The sequence below is a fragment of the Zootoca vivipara genome, chromosome 8 (genome assembly GCF_965207765.1).
Source record: "Zootoca vivipara chromosome 8, rZooViv2.hap1.1, whole genome shotgun sequence".
NCBI classification, from domain to species: Eukaryota; Metazoa; Chordata; class Lepidosauria; order Squamata; family Lacertidae; genus Zootoca; species Zootoca vivipara.
The window spans coordinates 63647045-63662233 of record NC_142591.1 but is presented as its reverse complement, the minus strand read 5'-3'; the positions used below and the strand labels follow the sequence as shown (position 1 = coordinate 63662233).

General features: G+C 44.4%; 1 protein-coding gene across 4 annotated transcripts in view; it reads right to left on the bottom strand.

Annotated features, from left to right (window-relative positions):
- Positions 1-666: 666 nt before the first annotated feature.
- ESRP1 (epithelial splicing regulatory protein 1) overlaps positions 667-15189 on the bottom strand; it is a 41374-nt gene continuing 26851 nt past the window's right edge. Inside the window, exons 11-15 of one of the 4 annotated variants that reach the window (XM_088675711.1) lie at positions 12946-13164; positions 10836-11022; positions 4492-4660; positions 2407-2512; positions 667-1921 (exon numbers count right to left, since the gene is read on the bottom strand). In XM_088675711.1, coding sequence (XP_088531837.1) covers positions 2422-2512; positions 4492-4660; positions 10836-11022; positions 12946-13164 — 666 coding nt within the window. In that variant the 3' untranslated portion in view covers positions 667-1921; positions 2407-2421. Of the gene's footprint in view, positions 2513-4491; positions 4661-10823; positions 11023-12945; positions 13165-15189 lie in introns of all 4 variants that reach the window. The other 3 variants (XM_035126446.3, XM_035126447.3, XM_035126445.3) reach the window with 3 other exon arrangements.

Genomic DNA, 15189 nt, shown 5'->3' with positions numbered 1-15189 from the left:
TGAGGCTACTGCTGCTGCTAACAGGGCTGGCCATTGTTGTTGGAGGACAGAGCTGTGCAAATGCTGCTCCATCTCATTCCCTAAACCAGCCTGCTGTTCTCAGGTGGAGGGGAGGACGCTGTACCAACTGCTAGTGTTGTAGTAAGTGTCAGGTGTCACTCTGGTCAGGTTTTGATCATAGATTGGGTAGGAGAGAGCCAACTTGCAATTTTATCCCACCTTCATTCCCTCCATCCTCAGCCAGAGGTTTATGAAGAAGTGATTTGGTCTCGTTCGTGGCAGTTGTGTTCTCTCTTCCTCCCAGAAGGGAGGGGTGGTGGCAGGAGGCTGTATGTTTTGAAGTGACATTTTCTTGATAAATGGACATGCAGGAAACCCTCGGCACTTTAGCATAATACCGATTATACAGAACGTTGCATTCGAAGGACCTGACGCATATGTTTTGAAGATGGCATCTGCCAGCCAGGAAATCTTGCGGAAAAGGTCCAGATTGTACAGTGATATTTGGGAAACTATTTCCACACAGCTCGGCATTGCAGATGTTTACAAGAACCAGCCCCACTGAAAGATGCCAATTCTGCTGGGAGAGCAGATGACCAACATTCAGTAACAAACAATCAAGCAATAATGATGTGTGTACAGAATGGAACTCGAGGGGTCCACAAATGGATTTAAAACAGTTTTAATACTTGTGGAAGATGCAAATGCAATTTAAGTCAAGGAGCAAAATATCCACATAGCAGGGTGGTACAAAATCCATGTAGAGGAGCTCAAAAAAAAACCGCACTTCTACAACAGTGATATGGTTTGTTTTAATTTTTTTAATGCTTTCGGTAACCATTCTTTTAACTCAGCAGAAGGGGCAGGTACTACAAGTTAAAAGGAGAGTTTCTGGGTTACAATTCTCCCAATAATCTCTGATAAATCTCCAACACCATCCAATTTAATTACTGCCTCCGTAGTCAAGACCACTGTGAGCAAATATTGTGTTCCCATTATTTCCAAGTGTCAGATTTTATTATCATACCAGTAATTCTAAGTTCTGTATCTTATAAGTGAAGAATTGAAGGGTTTGTGTATTGTTACAATACCCTCAATTCCCCCACATTAAAAAAATCATGGGACAGTAACTTAAATATACAGTAGTCCAAATGTGCAATATACAAGTTTAGAACATTACATTTTATACTTTATATGCATATAATAATATATAATCTATTTTACAAAAATGTTACAGCATTTTGTCCCTCAAAGTATTGCATTTCACATTCTTAACCATACCTAGACTGTCAAGTAAGCCTGGCTAGAATCCAGTTTTTTTAAACAAATAAATATATACAAACACAAAGCAAACAATTCTTTATATATATAAAAAACCCATAAGGCACAATCCCAAGGTCTTAAGAAGCCTTTATTTTTACGTATATATAAAAATAATAATTTTGTGTGCAAATAAAAATGAAAGGTTGGTTTGGTCATGATATGTTTTTCTAACAATTTGGGTTTTCGGGGTTTTTTTGTTTTGGTTTTGTAGTGATTTAATCTCGAGGAGGACCCTTTGTGTGATAGCTGAATTTAACACTTTGAAGGCAAGGGTAAAGAAAACACCCAGCAATATCCCTCCCTTGTGAATTTGGCAACTGTGCTATCAAAGTAGTGAATGTCCCAGAAACTTTAAATGGCAAGCTTGCACCTGGGGCGTGCGGAGAGAGAAGCAACCCTATGGCCAACTGTGCATATGCCAAGTTTTTGTTTCCAAATAAAAATAAAAATAATACCCCACAAAAACACAAAATGACAGGTAGATATCCAAGACAGTGGAAACTTCCCATGTGCTAGGAGGGTTCAGCCACTGTAGAATTAGGAGTCAGAGGGACCTGCATTTGGTTGGCTGAAGATGTGCAGGAAGTTTAAGTGGAGCCTAAAAGAAACATGCATATATCTGAGAGGTCTGTAAACTGGCGCTGAAATTCATTTTGCTTATAGTCTTAAACAGACTCCACCCCGCCAGCCCCAATCTACCAGTTCATTACCATGTGAGGGCTGTTCCTCAATAGATGGATTCAGGCAACAGCTGCCCTTAAACACAATGAGCTGAGCGTGAACACAGATGCAGCCTTAAACACAATATGCCAAGCATGCAACCACAAGCTGGGCATGCACACAAGGGCAGTAAGCTACTAAAGCACTGTGCCACCCCCTCAACATTTGGAAATGGCAACATAGGGCTATTTTAGCTGTCAATCACGGCTTCAAAAGGCTTGGAAGGACATGGAGGAAGGGAATGAAGGGAAGGAGGATGGAAAAAGATATGGGGGTAATTGTAAGCTCCCACTCCGCAAATAGCTACTCCCAAAGTTCAGTGCGTACATTGTGCATTTGGGAGAAGATGTTGCTGAACCGTACCTTTGTTAGGAAAATCTAACTGCTTGGACCTTTGAAGACAAATCCGTTCTTTGGGCACTGACCTGGCCGATTCATCTGCGTGTACAGATCCATTCTCTGCTGCATACTATAAAAAATACAATTAACATGTGTTGCAAAGGGAACAGTTGTTAACACAAAGCATAGCTTGTATCATCATCCCAGGCACATTCCATAAAGAGCATAAGGTGTGTCTATTGTCTGCTAGCACTATTACTTGATTCCAAGTGCCTGTTTAACATTTACAGTTAAGAAAAAGTTGGATTCCAGAGAAGGCTTTCAGCAATCACAAAATGGCAATTGCTATCAAATGTTCACTGTTTCACCCTCCTGCATCCGGTGAGCTTGAATAAAGATCCCAAGGTACACATGGATTTCTATTAAGCATGATTATTGTAGAGAAGACTGATTAGATAGCAATATTTTCCAGATGTGCTTGGTTACTCGGGTCAGGCTCTCAGGATATGCACTTGGTGCAAGAAAAGCCAGCAGAGTTTTAGTGAACAGCCTGTACCGAATTTGAACTTAAAAATACAACTCCATAAGGAAGTTCATGGACCTCTGGAGTCGCACCCTAACTGGGTACTGGAATATTCCCCAAAAGACTTCGGGTTTGGTTTGGCTTCCATTTCAATACCTTCTTCTGTCCTCATCCTGGTCTCAGCCAGAACATTTTCCAGGATCACAAACCAGCTCCTTTCCCAGTGCTCAAGAACTACTACAGCTCTACCATCATGTGAGCCTCCATTCCTCCAATATGCTGAGCTTCTGGACTTCCTTTTCCTGTATGCTGCTCTCTGGGGCTCATCCCCTCTAACCCTACTAGGCTCCATTAAATTTCGAAGGCGAATGCCCGCGGCACATGCACCCCCTTGTCACTGCTAGACTGGCTGCCAACACAGAGAAAATATTCAGATATTCCCCACTAGGTGGTTCCAAAGACCTTTTACTAAATAGTATGGGGGTAGCCCAATGTTTCCCAAACTCAGGCCTCCAGCTGTTTTTGGACTACAATTTCCATCATCCCTGACCAGTGGTCCTTGCTAGCTAGGGATGATGGGAGCTGTAGTCCAAAACCAGCTGGAGACGCAAGCTTGGGAAACAGTGGGGTAGCCAATCCACTGCATCAGCTTTACTCAGCATGGTCAAGTGGTTGGGGTTGATGGGAGTTACAGAACATCTGGAGGACCATACTGCCTACCTTTGCTTTAGTGCAATGCACCCTTGTACATGATTTCTGACCAATTACAGGTGCACTGTACTCTTATATATGTCTGATTGAGTTATCTGGGACATACGCCCAGGAAAGTGTGTGTGTACAGAAATCTTTCTCCAAACTTGGGTTCCCAGATGTTAAGGGACTATAGCTTCCCTCATCCTTGACCACAGGGCTGCGGCTGGTTGTTATGATGTAGGGTCAACAACATCTGGAGACCCATAGTTTTAGGAAATGCCAGTGCACACAATTGCAACCTTAGTCTCCCCCCCCCAAAAAAAGTGTCAACTAATTTCTGGAGCTCATTTACTAACTTTGCCTCATTGAAAGAGACTCGCTTCCAGCAGTGGCTCCTATAAACCAGGGACCGATCTCATTAGCTTGGTTCCCAACTTCCCTTCCATGAACGAAGAGAGCCCATGGAGCAGAATTCTTCCCTGCTTCCTTTTATAGCCCCCTGAAATCCTGCTCTCGAGGATTAAGCAGCCTTTAGAGTAGTGCGAGGGCATTGTATGGAGGAGATGCTGCGGGTCGAGAAGGGAGTTGGCAGAAATCGTACACACACACACACAAACCCTTTCCTTGCACAAACAAGAAAGCCACTTAGGATCCAAGCCAGCATTATTTTAAGACAGGTCAACATCCTTTCCAACCGGCAAAACATTTCACACAGGTCACAAGCCCAAACTCACTCTCCCTACCCGTAACACAACAGCAGTAATCCATAATGTATCCTGATTAGTGATAAGCAGCAGCTTGTTTTGCTGCAACATAGTATGTTCATAGCTTGCTATATTCCGCTACAAAAGGAGCCTGCCCCTCACTCTCTCTTTTTTTGGCGTTTTGCTTACCTAGGGTAATATGCTGTGTAATTCATAAAGAGCTGAGTGCCCGCTGGATAGTATGCTGTAGAAGGTTGAAGCGTCCGTGGGTTGAGGAGCATGGAGGGTTGGTAGAGTGCTGCATCCGTCGGGATAACTGCCGCAGGAGCAGAGAAGGAGTAGGAAGGAGGAGACATGCCTAAACGACAGATGATGAAGAAGGTCAGTGCTTCTGTGCGCAACCTTTTTTAAAAGCACAAAGCATGATTCAGGCCAGGCTACACTCCCAATCCAGGTGGTCACTGCACAGCAGAAAGATGCAATTACAGGTGAAACGCAGAAAATTAGAATATTGTCGAAAAGTGCATTTATTTCAGTAATGCAAATTTATTTTAATTTTAATTTTTAAAAATGCTTTCTTCTGGAAATTCCACAGGAATAAAACAATTACTTACAATAATACAAAAATAAACATCGCTATTACATTTCATTAATTGCATTTCATTTATAATTGACCCGCCTAACAACAAATAATTACAATTACAACAAATAAAGGCTTGACATATCTTGCTTTGCATGTCATGCATCTATCCCATATATTGGTTTCACCTTTTAAGTTGCATTACTTAAATAAATGCACTTTTCTACGATATTCTAATTTTCCGAGTTTCACCTGTATACTACAAGCTATATTTTGCCCTCACACTTCTAGGAGGTAAAGGTGAAGGACCCCTAGATGGTTAAGTCCAGTCAAAGGAGACTATGGGATTGCGGTGCTCATCTCGCTTTCAGGCCAAGGGAGCCAGCGTTTGTCCACAGACAGCTTTCCAGGTCATGTGGCCGGCATGGCTGAACCACTTCTGTTGCAACAGGACACCGTGACGGAAACCAGACTGCACAGAAACGCTGTTTACCTTCCTGCCGCAGCGGTATTGCACTGGCATGCTTTCGAACTGCTAGGCTGGCAGAAACTGGGACAGAGCAATGGGAGCTCACTCCGTTGTGGGAATTCAAACCGCCGACCTTCTGATTGGCAAGCCCAAGAGGCTCAGTGGTTTAGACAACAGCGCCACCTACATCCCGCAACACTTCTAGGAAAAGCTACACTAATTGACACATACACAAAAAGGCCATGCTTCTTGCTGACCGTTGTTCTTAATCTGTTGAGTCACATTGCGGCCTTCGTTGGAAAGAAGTATTCAGATCCAAATTTTTTTAAAAAAAACAATTAAGCCAATCACACACTCAAAGAGAGTGCAGCGGTGGTGAGAGGTGTGGCTTAGGGAGAATCCTGCCTGATCATTTAGTGCAGGTTTCCTTCCAAATGTTTGGATTATAAACTCCCATCATCTGACCACTAGTAGGCATGGTGGTTGGGGCTATTTTAGATTAGATTGGTTTAGTATGCCGCATGAACCCTAAACTGTGACTGATTTTTGGTTAGCAAAAAATTTCACAAATTATGGTTTGGAGATTTATTTCCACTAACCAGTTAAGTTTAGCCAGGGTTTGTTTGAGTTCAGATGGCAAGGCAGGCTGTGGTTGGTAAAATGGAAGCAATTTCTTCCGAACTACCCTGTGGCTATGCAAGCAGAGGGGGAAGCTTGCAAGCCCAAGGAGTGCTAGGCCTATTCTCATAGTGCTGAACCATGGTTTAGCATTACAACCAAACTAGCCCCTGTTAATGCCAACTTTATACATAAAGAAAGATTACTCAAAGAGTCCTTTTGTCTAAATACTGGTCTGCCTCCAAGATCTTATTGCAAGTTTACTTTGGGCTATTCCTAAATCAGACTCAAACCTAAGAAGCTGCCATGTTGGGAATTTGGGACGAAACACTGACCCAAACTACGCTCATTTGAAGTGGATTTTATCTCATGTCAAGCTGCAGGATTAGTAGAGGATACACAATACAGAAAATGGAGCTCTGACTCAATTCTCAAACATGTCTCGGCCACTCTTTGGAAGAATTTACAGAACATTTCTGAATATAAGAGAACATCTTCTTTTACTGAATATAAGAGAACATATTCTTCTGCTCTGGAGCGTCAAAAATTGGCAAATGACCTGAATCAGTTTTATAGCAAAGTAAAGCATTATCAACTAGAGCAATTCACTCGGCGCCAGAGGCACCAACAACCACCTCAACCTGTTCTGAAGTCACTACAGGGACAGAAGGCAAAAGCTCCAGGCACAGTCAGAATGGCTCCTCTTTGCTTGAAATAGTGTTCTGCACACTCCAATCCTCACACAGATATTTAACAGATACTTTGTATAAAATACGTTTACATTGTAAAATTAGCCAAAGCAAATTCCAAGTATGTAAGTACTTGGCGAATAAATTACTATTCTATTCTATTCTATTCTATTGTCCTATTCTGAACAACGAGAATGAAAAATGTGTTCCTCCATCCTCTTCCAGACTTAATGCCTTCCTTGTTTTTGAGACTGCAAATACTCAAGTATGGAGTGTTTAACTTCTAAAAGGAGGAAGTCAGGATCAAAACCTGTCTAGAAAGAATGTGTTTTCAAAGCTCTCCGCCCTGCTATTAACATTTACACTCTGCTTTACGGCCCTGGCAGAACCCCCAAGGCAGCTTATAGAAATTAAAATTCCATATGTAACATTAAAACCCATAATAATAATAATAATAAAGCCAAACCAATACAACCCAATAAAAGTGGAAGTACTGCACAATTCACCAGTATCCAACAAACATAGGAAGCTGTCTTATATATTGAGTCAGACCATTAGCTACATCTAGCTGAGTACTGGCTGTCAATACCGACAGCCAGCAACTTTCCAAGGTTTCAGGCAGATGTCTCTCCCAGGGCTACCTGGATGTGCCAGGGATTGAACCTAAGGCCTTCTGCACAGCAAGCAGGTGCTCTACCACTGAGCTACAACCTTTGCATGTCAACACAACCAGCTACTCCAATTACTTTATAAAAGAGCCAAGTCTTAACTGACCTCCTGAAAGCTAAGAGAGCACAAGCTGATTCAGCTTCCTTTGGACAAGAGTCCAGAAAAGAGAATGCTGCCCTCAAGATGGCTTTTGAAACGCAAAATAATTTGCGGAGCTTGTTGTGTATTGAGTCAAAGGATTTTATATCTGTATTACTATTGTCTGTATTTGCATTAGGGTAAAGTAACTGCCTTTTGGTTCCAGAACGTACAGCTACTATTGGTTCATTTAAGCTGCTGTATTTGGATCCTCTGTCTTATTGGTTTCCTCCAAAAGGCAGCACTGTGATTGCCTGATATTGTTCCCCCCAAAATGTGTCCCTTTCTAGCTAGTCCCCCGTCCCTATAAATGTAGCTTTCCTCTCCTCAGAGCCCAGTCTTGTTTGCTTTAATAAATAAGTGTTACTAGAGAACTGTCTCCAGCATATTATGTCTAGAGAGCCGAAATCATGAACCCCACGTCACAACAGAGCTGTAGCTGTGTTAGCTTCTTGCAGCAAAAACAAATCAAAGATGCATCTGATGAAGTGGGCTTGAGTCCACAAAAGCTTAGGCCATTACAAATTTGGCTAGTCTTCCTCCCAGAACCACCAGGTAATCCTAGTCACCCACTGAAATCACCTGACAAATCATTTCACAATCCACACACACTTGACCTGTGCAAGCTTCTTTCCTGCCTTAAATACATTCTACACTCTCAGTTGCAGCGCAGAGCCTCCCCCCCTCCACAAGCAGGTGACGCTCAACTTCACTCTGGCCAAAGCGGGGGGGGGAGAGGGGGGGAACAAAGAAAGAAAGAAGCTGGACATACTTCACCCTGCAGACGCTACCTTACTGGCGAGAGTAAGCCTCATTGAGCTCAGTAGGGCTTACATCTGAGCAGGCAGGTATAACAATACAGCCGTACCTTGGTTTTCGAACAGCTTAGTTCTCGGACGTTTTGGGTCCCAAACGTCGCAAATCCAGAAGTATTCCGGTTTGTGAACTATTTTTGGAAGCCGAACATCCAACTGGGCTGCAGGAGCTTCCTGCAGCCAATCAGAAGCTGCACTTTGGTTTCCGAACGTTTTGGAAGTCAAACAGATTCCGTTCGACTTCAAGGCACGACTGTATACTGTACAGCAGGGGTAGCAAACATGGTACCCCCTCCAGATGTTGCTGAAATACAACTCCCATCATTTCCTGAACATTGGTCAGATTGCCTGGGGCAATGGGAGTTGTAGTCCATCAACATCCGGAAGACACCAGGTTTGCCAACCCTGCTGTAAATACTAGTTTTAATTCAACTTAACTGGCATTTCCTCGCTAGCTGAGAACATAGTTTGTCCTGTGCAAATTTCTCCCCCTGCCCAGACCACTCCCCGAATCCCTGGAGGATCTGTGGCATATCTTTCTGGCATCAGTTTTTGTGCTGACACCTGCGCCCTTGCTCTCTTGGCCGTTTGCATCCTCAGTGGAGAAGGGGTGGAGGGGACACTGCACAAGGAGGAAGGGTCCCTTCCTGCTTCCCAGCATCCCACTCAGCTTCTTCCTCTCACTACTGATGGTTAGGAGTTAAGGGTACAGAAGGCTTTCAGGTAATAAAATCAAACAGGAAGGAAAGAAGCCTGCAGGGGCAACAGATCTACTGAGGGCTGGATCAGACCCAGGGCACGTGGAGTCCACCCCCTCCCCAAGTAACTCCCTAGTGACGATCATGAGCTGGTCAAATGGGAATTAAGCAAAACAAGCAAATAGACCCATCATTGCTGGATTTAGCCAGGTTCCAAATCTGGATTCCTTTTGACACAGCTTTTTCGCTTTATGTTTTACTTTGCAGAGCAAACAGAAGCTAGTCCAAGATCAACCGATCAATACACCTGGGAGACTTTTACCAGGTGCAACTACTCTGTGAATGTGAACAGAGGGAGAAATATTGGACTAAACTCAACTTGGAAGCTTCTCACTGGCCGTTGATAGTGGAATAGCCAGGCTTTGTTCACTCATTTTTAAATGGGGCATCTAATCAACAAAGTGACAGGTGTCAGCAAACTTTATCAGCAGGGGGCCGGTCCACTGTCCCTCAGACCTTGTGGGGGGGGGGGGTATGACTATATTTTGAAGAAAAAAAACCATGAATTCCCATGCCCCACAAATAACCCAGAGATGCATTTTAAATAAAAGCACACATTCTACTCATGTTAAAACACGCTGATTCCCGGACTGACCACGGGCCAGATTTAGAAGGCGATTGGGCCGGATCTGGCCCCCGGGCCTTAGTTTGCCTACCCATGGATTAGAAACTTCATTCTTATGTTTTCCCTCTTCAGCTTCCCTTTTGCCTCCCAGAGCTCAGAAAGTCCATCCTTTTCTACACAACGGAATAGATATATAATTTCCTCGGGTGCAGATGACCCATTGCACAGCCGTTTACCCCATACAGGTTGTTAATGGCCTCTTAGCCTTTTCCTTCTTGGTGATCCATCTCTCCTCTCTAGGAATCAACCCCATCACTTTAACCCTTCCCTTGCCAAAATAGCATTACCTAGCAATCTTGATCAGGAGGGCAGAGGGAAGGGATGATTTCTCTCTCCCTGCCACCTGTACTCAATGGTCCCAATGAAAGTCACCACACTTGAAAATCATTTGGGACTGAGGAACTGTCCATTTGGGTACCATTTGGATTCTGGAAGCTAAGACACTATTCCACTTTCAGCCTGACGTAGAACAGTTATGATCAGATGTGACTAACGGCAAATCACCCGTGTCATTAGGAAGCACTCCTGGACTCCATGTTAAATTAAGCACCTCTCTCACCCAGGCTGTGACTATTGAAAATAGTCACCTATACCTTCTGAGGTTCTTAAGTGTAAATATACTGAAATATACATATTTATAGTATTTTACTATGTCAGCCAGAATACATAGGTCTCGCCCATCTGAGCTAAAAGCTCTTTGTTCCCCAACAACCCATCATGAATTTTGGCTGACTTTGGTGTAACGAAATGCCCTGTACATGCTCCTCTGCATTTCCAGGCACCCACATTTGACATTGGCGCCTGCTGCCAGTCAGTTTAAAACATGATCCTGCAATTCCGAGCTGAAGTGCTCAAAATCAACACTTGCCCAGTGCAAATTAAACTCCAGAGGGTGTGGGGGGTAGGAAAGGTGTGGGTCAGCAGAAAAGCAAGAGTAAAGAAGCAAATTCCTCTCCAAATCACAGTAGTCCACAGCCAAAAAGGAGAACAAAAATCAAAGGCTGCTACCGATTTCAGATGGGAAAAGCTTTGCATTCCAGACCCCACAGACACACTGATCCCTTCCCAAGAGAGGAACACAAAAACAGAATGGATGAAAGAAGCTCCGACACCTACCAGCGTACAGCAGAAAGTAGCGCCAAGACCCAAGCTAAACTTACATGGTAACTTACATGGTGGTGGGGATAAGCCATTTCGATTTAAAGTGCCCCCCATTAATACAAAGTTCATCTCCTCTGCAGAACACTGAAAGACTTCGACGTATCTGTCCTTCATGGTTTTCTTATGGCACTTCTGAGCAGCCATAAATGCTCGGTCTGAAGATTTCATTTGGATAAAAGCGTCTCCAGAGGGACGACCCTAAGAGGGGAAAAGCAGAAAGGTGAGAGGCTGCAGCATCAAGACAAAATGATTTACCATATTTTTCGCTCCATAGGACGCACCTAACCATAGGACGCACCTAGTTTTTAAGAGGAGGAAAACAAGAAAAAAATTGCTTTCTTGAATAGTCCTAGGCATAGCAACCAACTCCTAGAGGCCTAGGTGCCTATGCCCCCCCATTAAATATTTGAGGAAGCTTCTTTTGCAAAGGGGGAATGCTCCATTTTTTTTGAGGATCAGCTCAAAGTTGTGCAGTTTTTTTTTTTGCAAATGGAAAAAGCCCCGTTTTTCTGGGGTGTCAGCTCACAGTTGTGCATCTTTTTTGCAAAGGGGGAAAGGTCCATTTTTTAGGATCAGCTCAAAGTAGTTTAGCTTACCTTGCAAAGGGGGAAAATCCTGTTTTTATGGGGTTCAACTCACAGATCTGCAGCTTCTCTAGGAAAGGGACCCATTTCTACAGTTTCCAGACAGATAATCTAATCAGCCAGTCACATGTCACTGGGGAAACAAACAGCCTCCCTCTGCAGACAACAATTGAGGCCTGGGCAAGGGGCCTGGGCAGGCCGGGAAGGGAGCTAGCTCCCTTATCTCCCTCCCCAATCTCTTGCAATCAGCTGCTGAGCGGGTTCCTTTCAACACTCTCTTTCCCTCTTGTTAGCCTTTAGCTCTTTCTAAAAAATAAAAAAGCATGATGTGCCTTTCACCCCTGGGCAATTCAGTTCCAGGGACCACGCATTCGCTCCATAAGACGCACAGACAGTTCCTCTTACTTTTTGGGAGGAAAAATGGAGTGCGTCTCCATAAGTGCATCTTATGGAGTGAAAAAGACGGTACTCAATTTTTTTTTAAAGAAAAAACATCAGTGATGATAGCTCTTCTAAGTTTCATCTAGCAGCCTTTATGTTTCAATAGTGGGGGAAAGGTATAACTTTTATTCCTTGCTGTAAACCCGCAATACGCCTGTCGGGCAACAGTCCAACAGAGTTCCTATGTACCAGGAAGTTATTTGAAGAGCACAGCTTAAAACAGTTCATGTTACAACCTAGGATAAATAATTGCAGAACATCTTTCCGAGCCAGGCCTGTAGTCAATGTGGTACCGAAACCCATTTCTACACCAACAAGCAGTAGCCGGGAAACACTGCCGGCCGTTGCTAGGCACCCAAGAACTGTACAACTCCATCCCATAATCATGCTACCAGTGAAGAACAGCTGTGGAACAACCAGTAGTAGTGCCCAGTTAGCATCATAACAAGGTGGGAGGTACAAATTTTGATGTGCTGTGAATCCTGCCTCAAGGGCCGCCTTGTTCCATATGAACCTACCTGGACCCTCAGACCATCTTCTGAGGCCCTCCTTCGTGTGCCCCCTCCTCAAGAGGTTCAGAGGGTGGCAACACAAGAACGGGCCTTCTCTGCAGTGGCTCCCTATCTGTGGAATGCTCTTCCCAGGGAAGTTTGCCTGGCGCCTTCATTATACACCTTTAAGCGCCAGGCAAAAATGTTCCATTTTAGTTCAATAAAGAAATAATAATAGATAGATAGAAGCTGCAGGCCACGGCAGAGTTTACCACTATTTAGTTCTCTGAGGACAGCCCTTTATAAAAGCCAAGAACACACAGGAAGGGGGTTCTATACAGTAGCAGTGGGGAACTGGGAGCCTCAGTGCACAGTGCTTTGCAAGCCCCCCCTCCCCGCATCAGCTGCTCATCAGCATCTGCAAACCCCCTATTTGGCTCGGTCACACATCTTCCAAACTTATAGGTGTAGGGAGGTAGGAGTGGCTTGGCTGAAATGGCTTCAAAGAGCACCAAGTGGAGAGGCCTGGCGGGCCTGATTAGGCTAGAGGCTCCCCACTGATACTGTGCCCTTGTGAGAAAAATGAGATTGTCCTCTCCACTTACCTGGTGATTTAATACCATGTGAACCCCATGAGTCCTGATATCTCCAGAGAACTCTCCCAAGAATCCCAGAATGTCTTCTATAGTGGCGGCATACGGAAGCCCCCGCAGCCGTATGCAGTCTCTGACGTTGGTAGGAGGTACAAATTGCTGAGGTAGTACGGGCAGGATGGGCGGAGCAGGGATAGGAATGAGAGGCACAGATGAGTATCTGTTCAGTACCTGCAATAAAATAAAATAAAAATACGTTAACAGCCGAGTGGCTTCCCTGTATTTCGGACTATAGCCTGCACCGTCACATCGTATTTTGTTAGCATTGTCAAGTTCCCATTTAACTAAAAGCAAAGTAAGACAGCTCATGCCTGATCACTCCTCTATGTAGGCAGCTGGTGTATGGGGTACAGAGAGACCAAGAGAAAAAAGAAGGGGTGGCTTCTTACTGGCAGGAGGAATCCCAAGGCACACCGGAAGATCCTGCACTTTTGAATGCAGCAGCTAGACTGGTGACTGGGAATGGCCGCTGAGAAAATACAACACCGGTCCTGAAAGACCTACATTGGGCTCCCAGTACGTTTCCGAGCACAATTCAAAGTGTTGGCACTGACCTTTAAAGCCCTAAATGGCCTTGGCCTGGTATACATACTTGAAGGAGCATCTTCACCCCCATCGTTCAGCCCGGACACTGAAGTCCAGCACCGAGGGCCTTCTGGCGGTTCCCTCCCTGCGAGAAGTGAGCTTACAAGGAACCAGGCAGACCGCTTTCTCGGTAGTGGCGCCCGCCCTGTGGAACGCCCTCCCATCAGATGTCAAGGAATTCAACAACTATCTGACTTTTAGAAGGCATCAGAAGGCAGCCCTGTTTAGGAAATTTTGAAATGATTGTGGTGTTTTATTGTGTTTTTAATATTCTGTTGGGAGCCGTCCAGAGTGGCTGGGGAAACCCAGCCAGATGGGCAGGGTGTAAATAATAAATTATGGTTATGAAATGACTCTTCCATTTGTGAACCAGCAGGAGGTAAAGGCTGTGTATTGCACTTGTCTCATGCTGCATCCCCAAATGCTGACAGCAGAGAGGCATCAAACTCTCGACCCACCCGAGTTAGGCCTACCATTTGAGACGGTAGCCTGGCAAAGGTTTTATACTGCTGCTTCTTAACAGCCGACTGTAGTACAAGTAGATGAGCATTTTAATTTGTGTTCATGTGATTTTATTGGTGTGAACCGCCCTAGGCTCCCTTTAGGGCAGAAGGGCAAACTATACATTTGCACGCAATAATGATCTGCCTCATCCTTCCAGCATGAGGCCCATATAAGAATAACAACAACCATTTTATTATTTATACCCTACCCATCTGGCTGGCTGTTTGTTTGTTTGTTTGTTTGTACCCTGCCTTTCCCCCCTGACAGCAACTCAAGGTGGCTCACAGATAAAAGAAGAAGAGCTAAAAAAAATTAGAGGGGGGGGGGAATAAATAAAAATCAATTGCGGTAAACATTAATATAATTAAAACCATATTTTTAAAATCTATTTTAAAAAAAATACAGATAATAACAATAGAAGCTGCACAGCACCAGCCCTTTCATTAAAAAGCAGTCTGTTCCCCAAAGCCTTAGGAATAAGACGGTCCTCACCTGCTGGCTGAAGGGCAACAAGGAAGGAGCCAGCCTAACTTCTCTAGGGAGGGAGTTCCAAAGTCGAGGAGTAGCCACCAAGAAGGCCCTCTCCTGCGTCCCTACCAAGGGTGCTTGTGAGGGTGGTGGGTCCCAAAGGGGACCAAGGAAGGGTGGCAAGGAGGGGCTGGGCTTGGTGAACCATGCATTCTCCAAGCTCCCCAACACCACCAGACCTTTTAAAGGTTTTAAACTGTAAAAGAGGAATGCCTCCCTCGCAATTAAAAAAGTTTGCAGGGATGGTAGTGGAATTGGGCTCTGAAAAACCCTCTGCTGTGATCCACTGCACTCCAACTGTAACATTCCTGCTCCCATTTGTTAGATTGAAAACAGAAAGGGATTACTCAATGAGTTACTGGTACGCTACAAACACACTTTCCAATCACCACTTTTGGAATTCTACATTCTGGTATCATGCGTCTTCTCTCAAGCTACAGCCCATTGCACAGAGATGTTGCAGCTGGGATCTGAATGCGCAATTCTGAGCAAGACTTAAAAGCTGACATCGTCATTTATTATTTGTACCCTGTCCATCTAACTGGCTTGCCCCAGCCACTCTGGGCAGCTTCCAACATG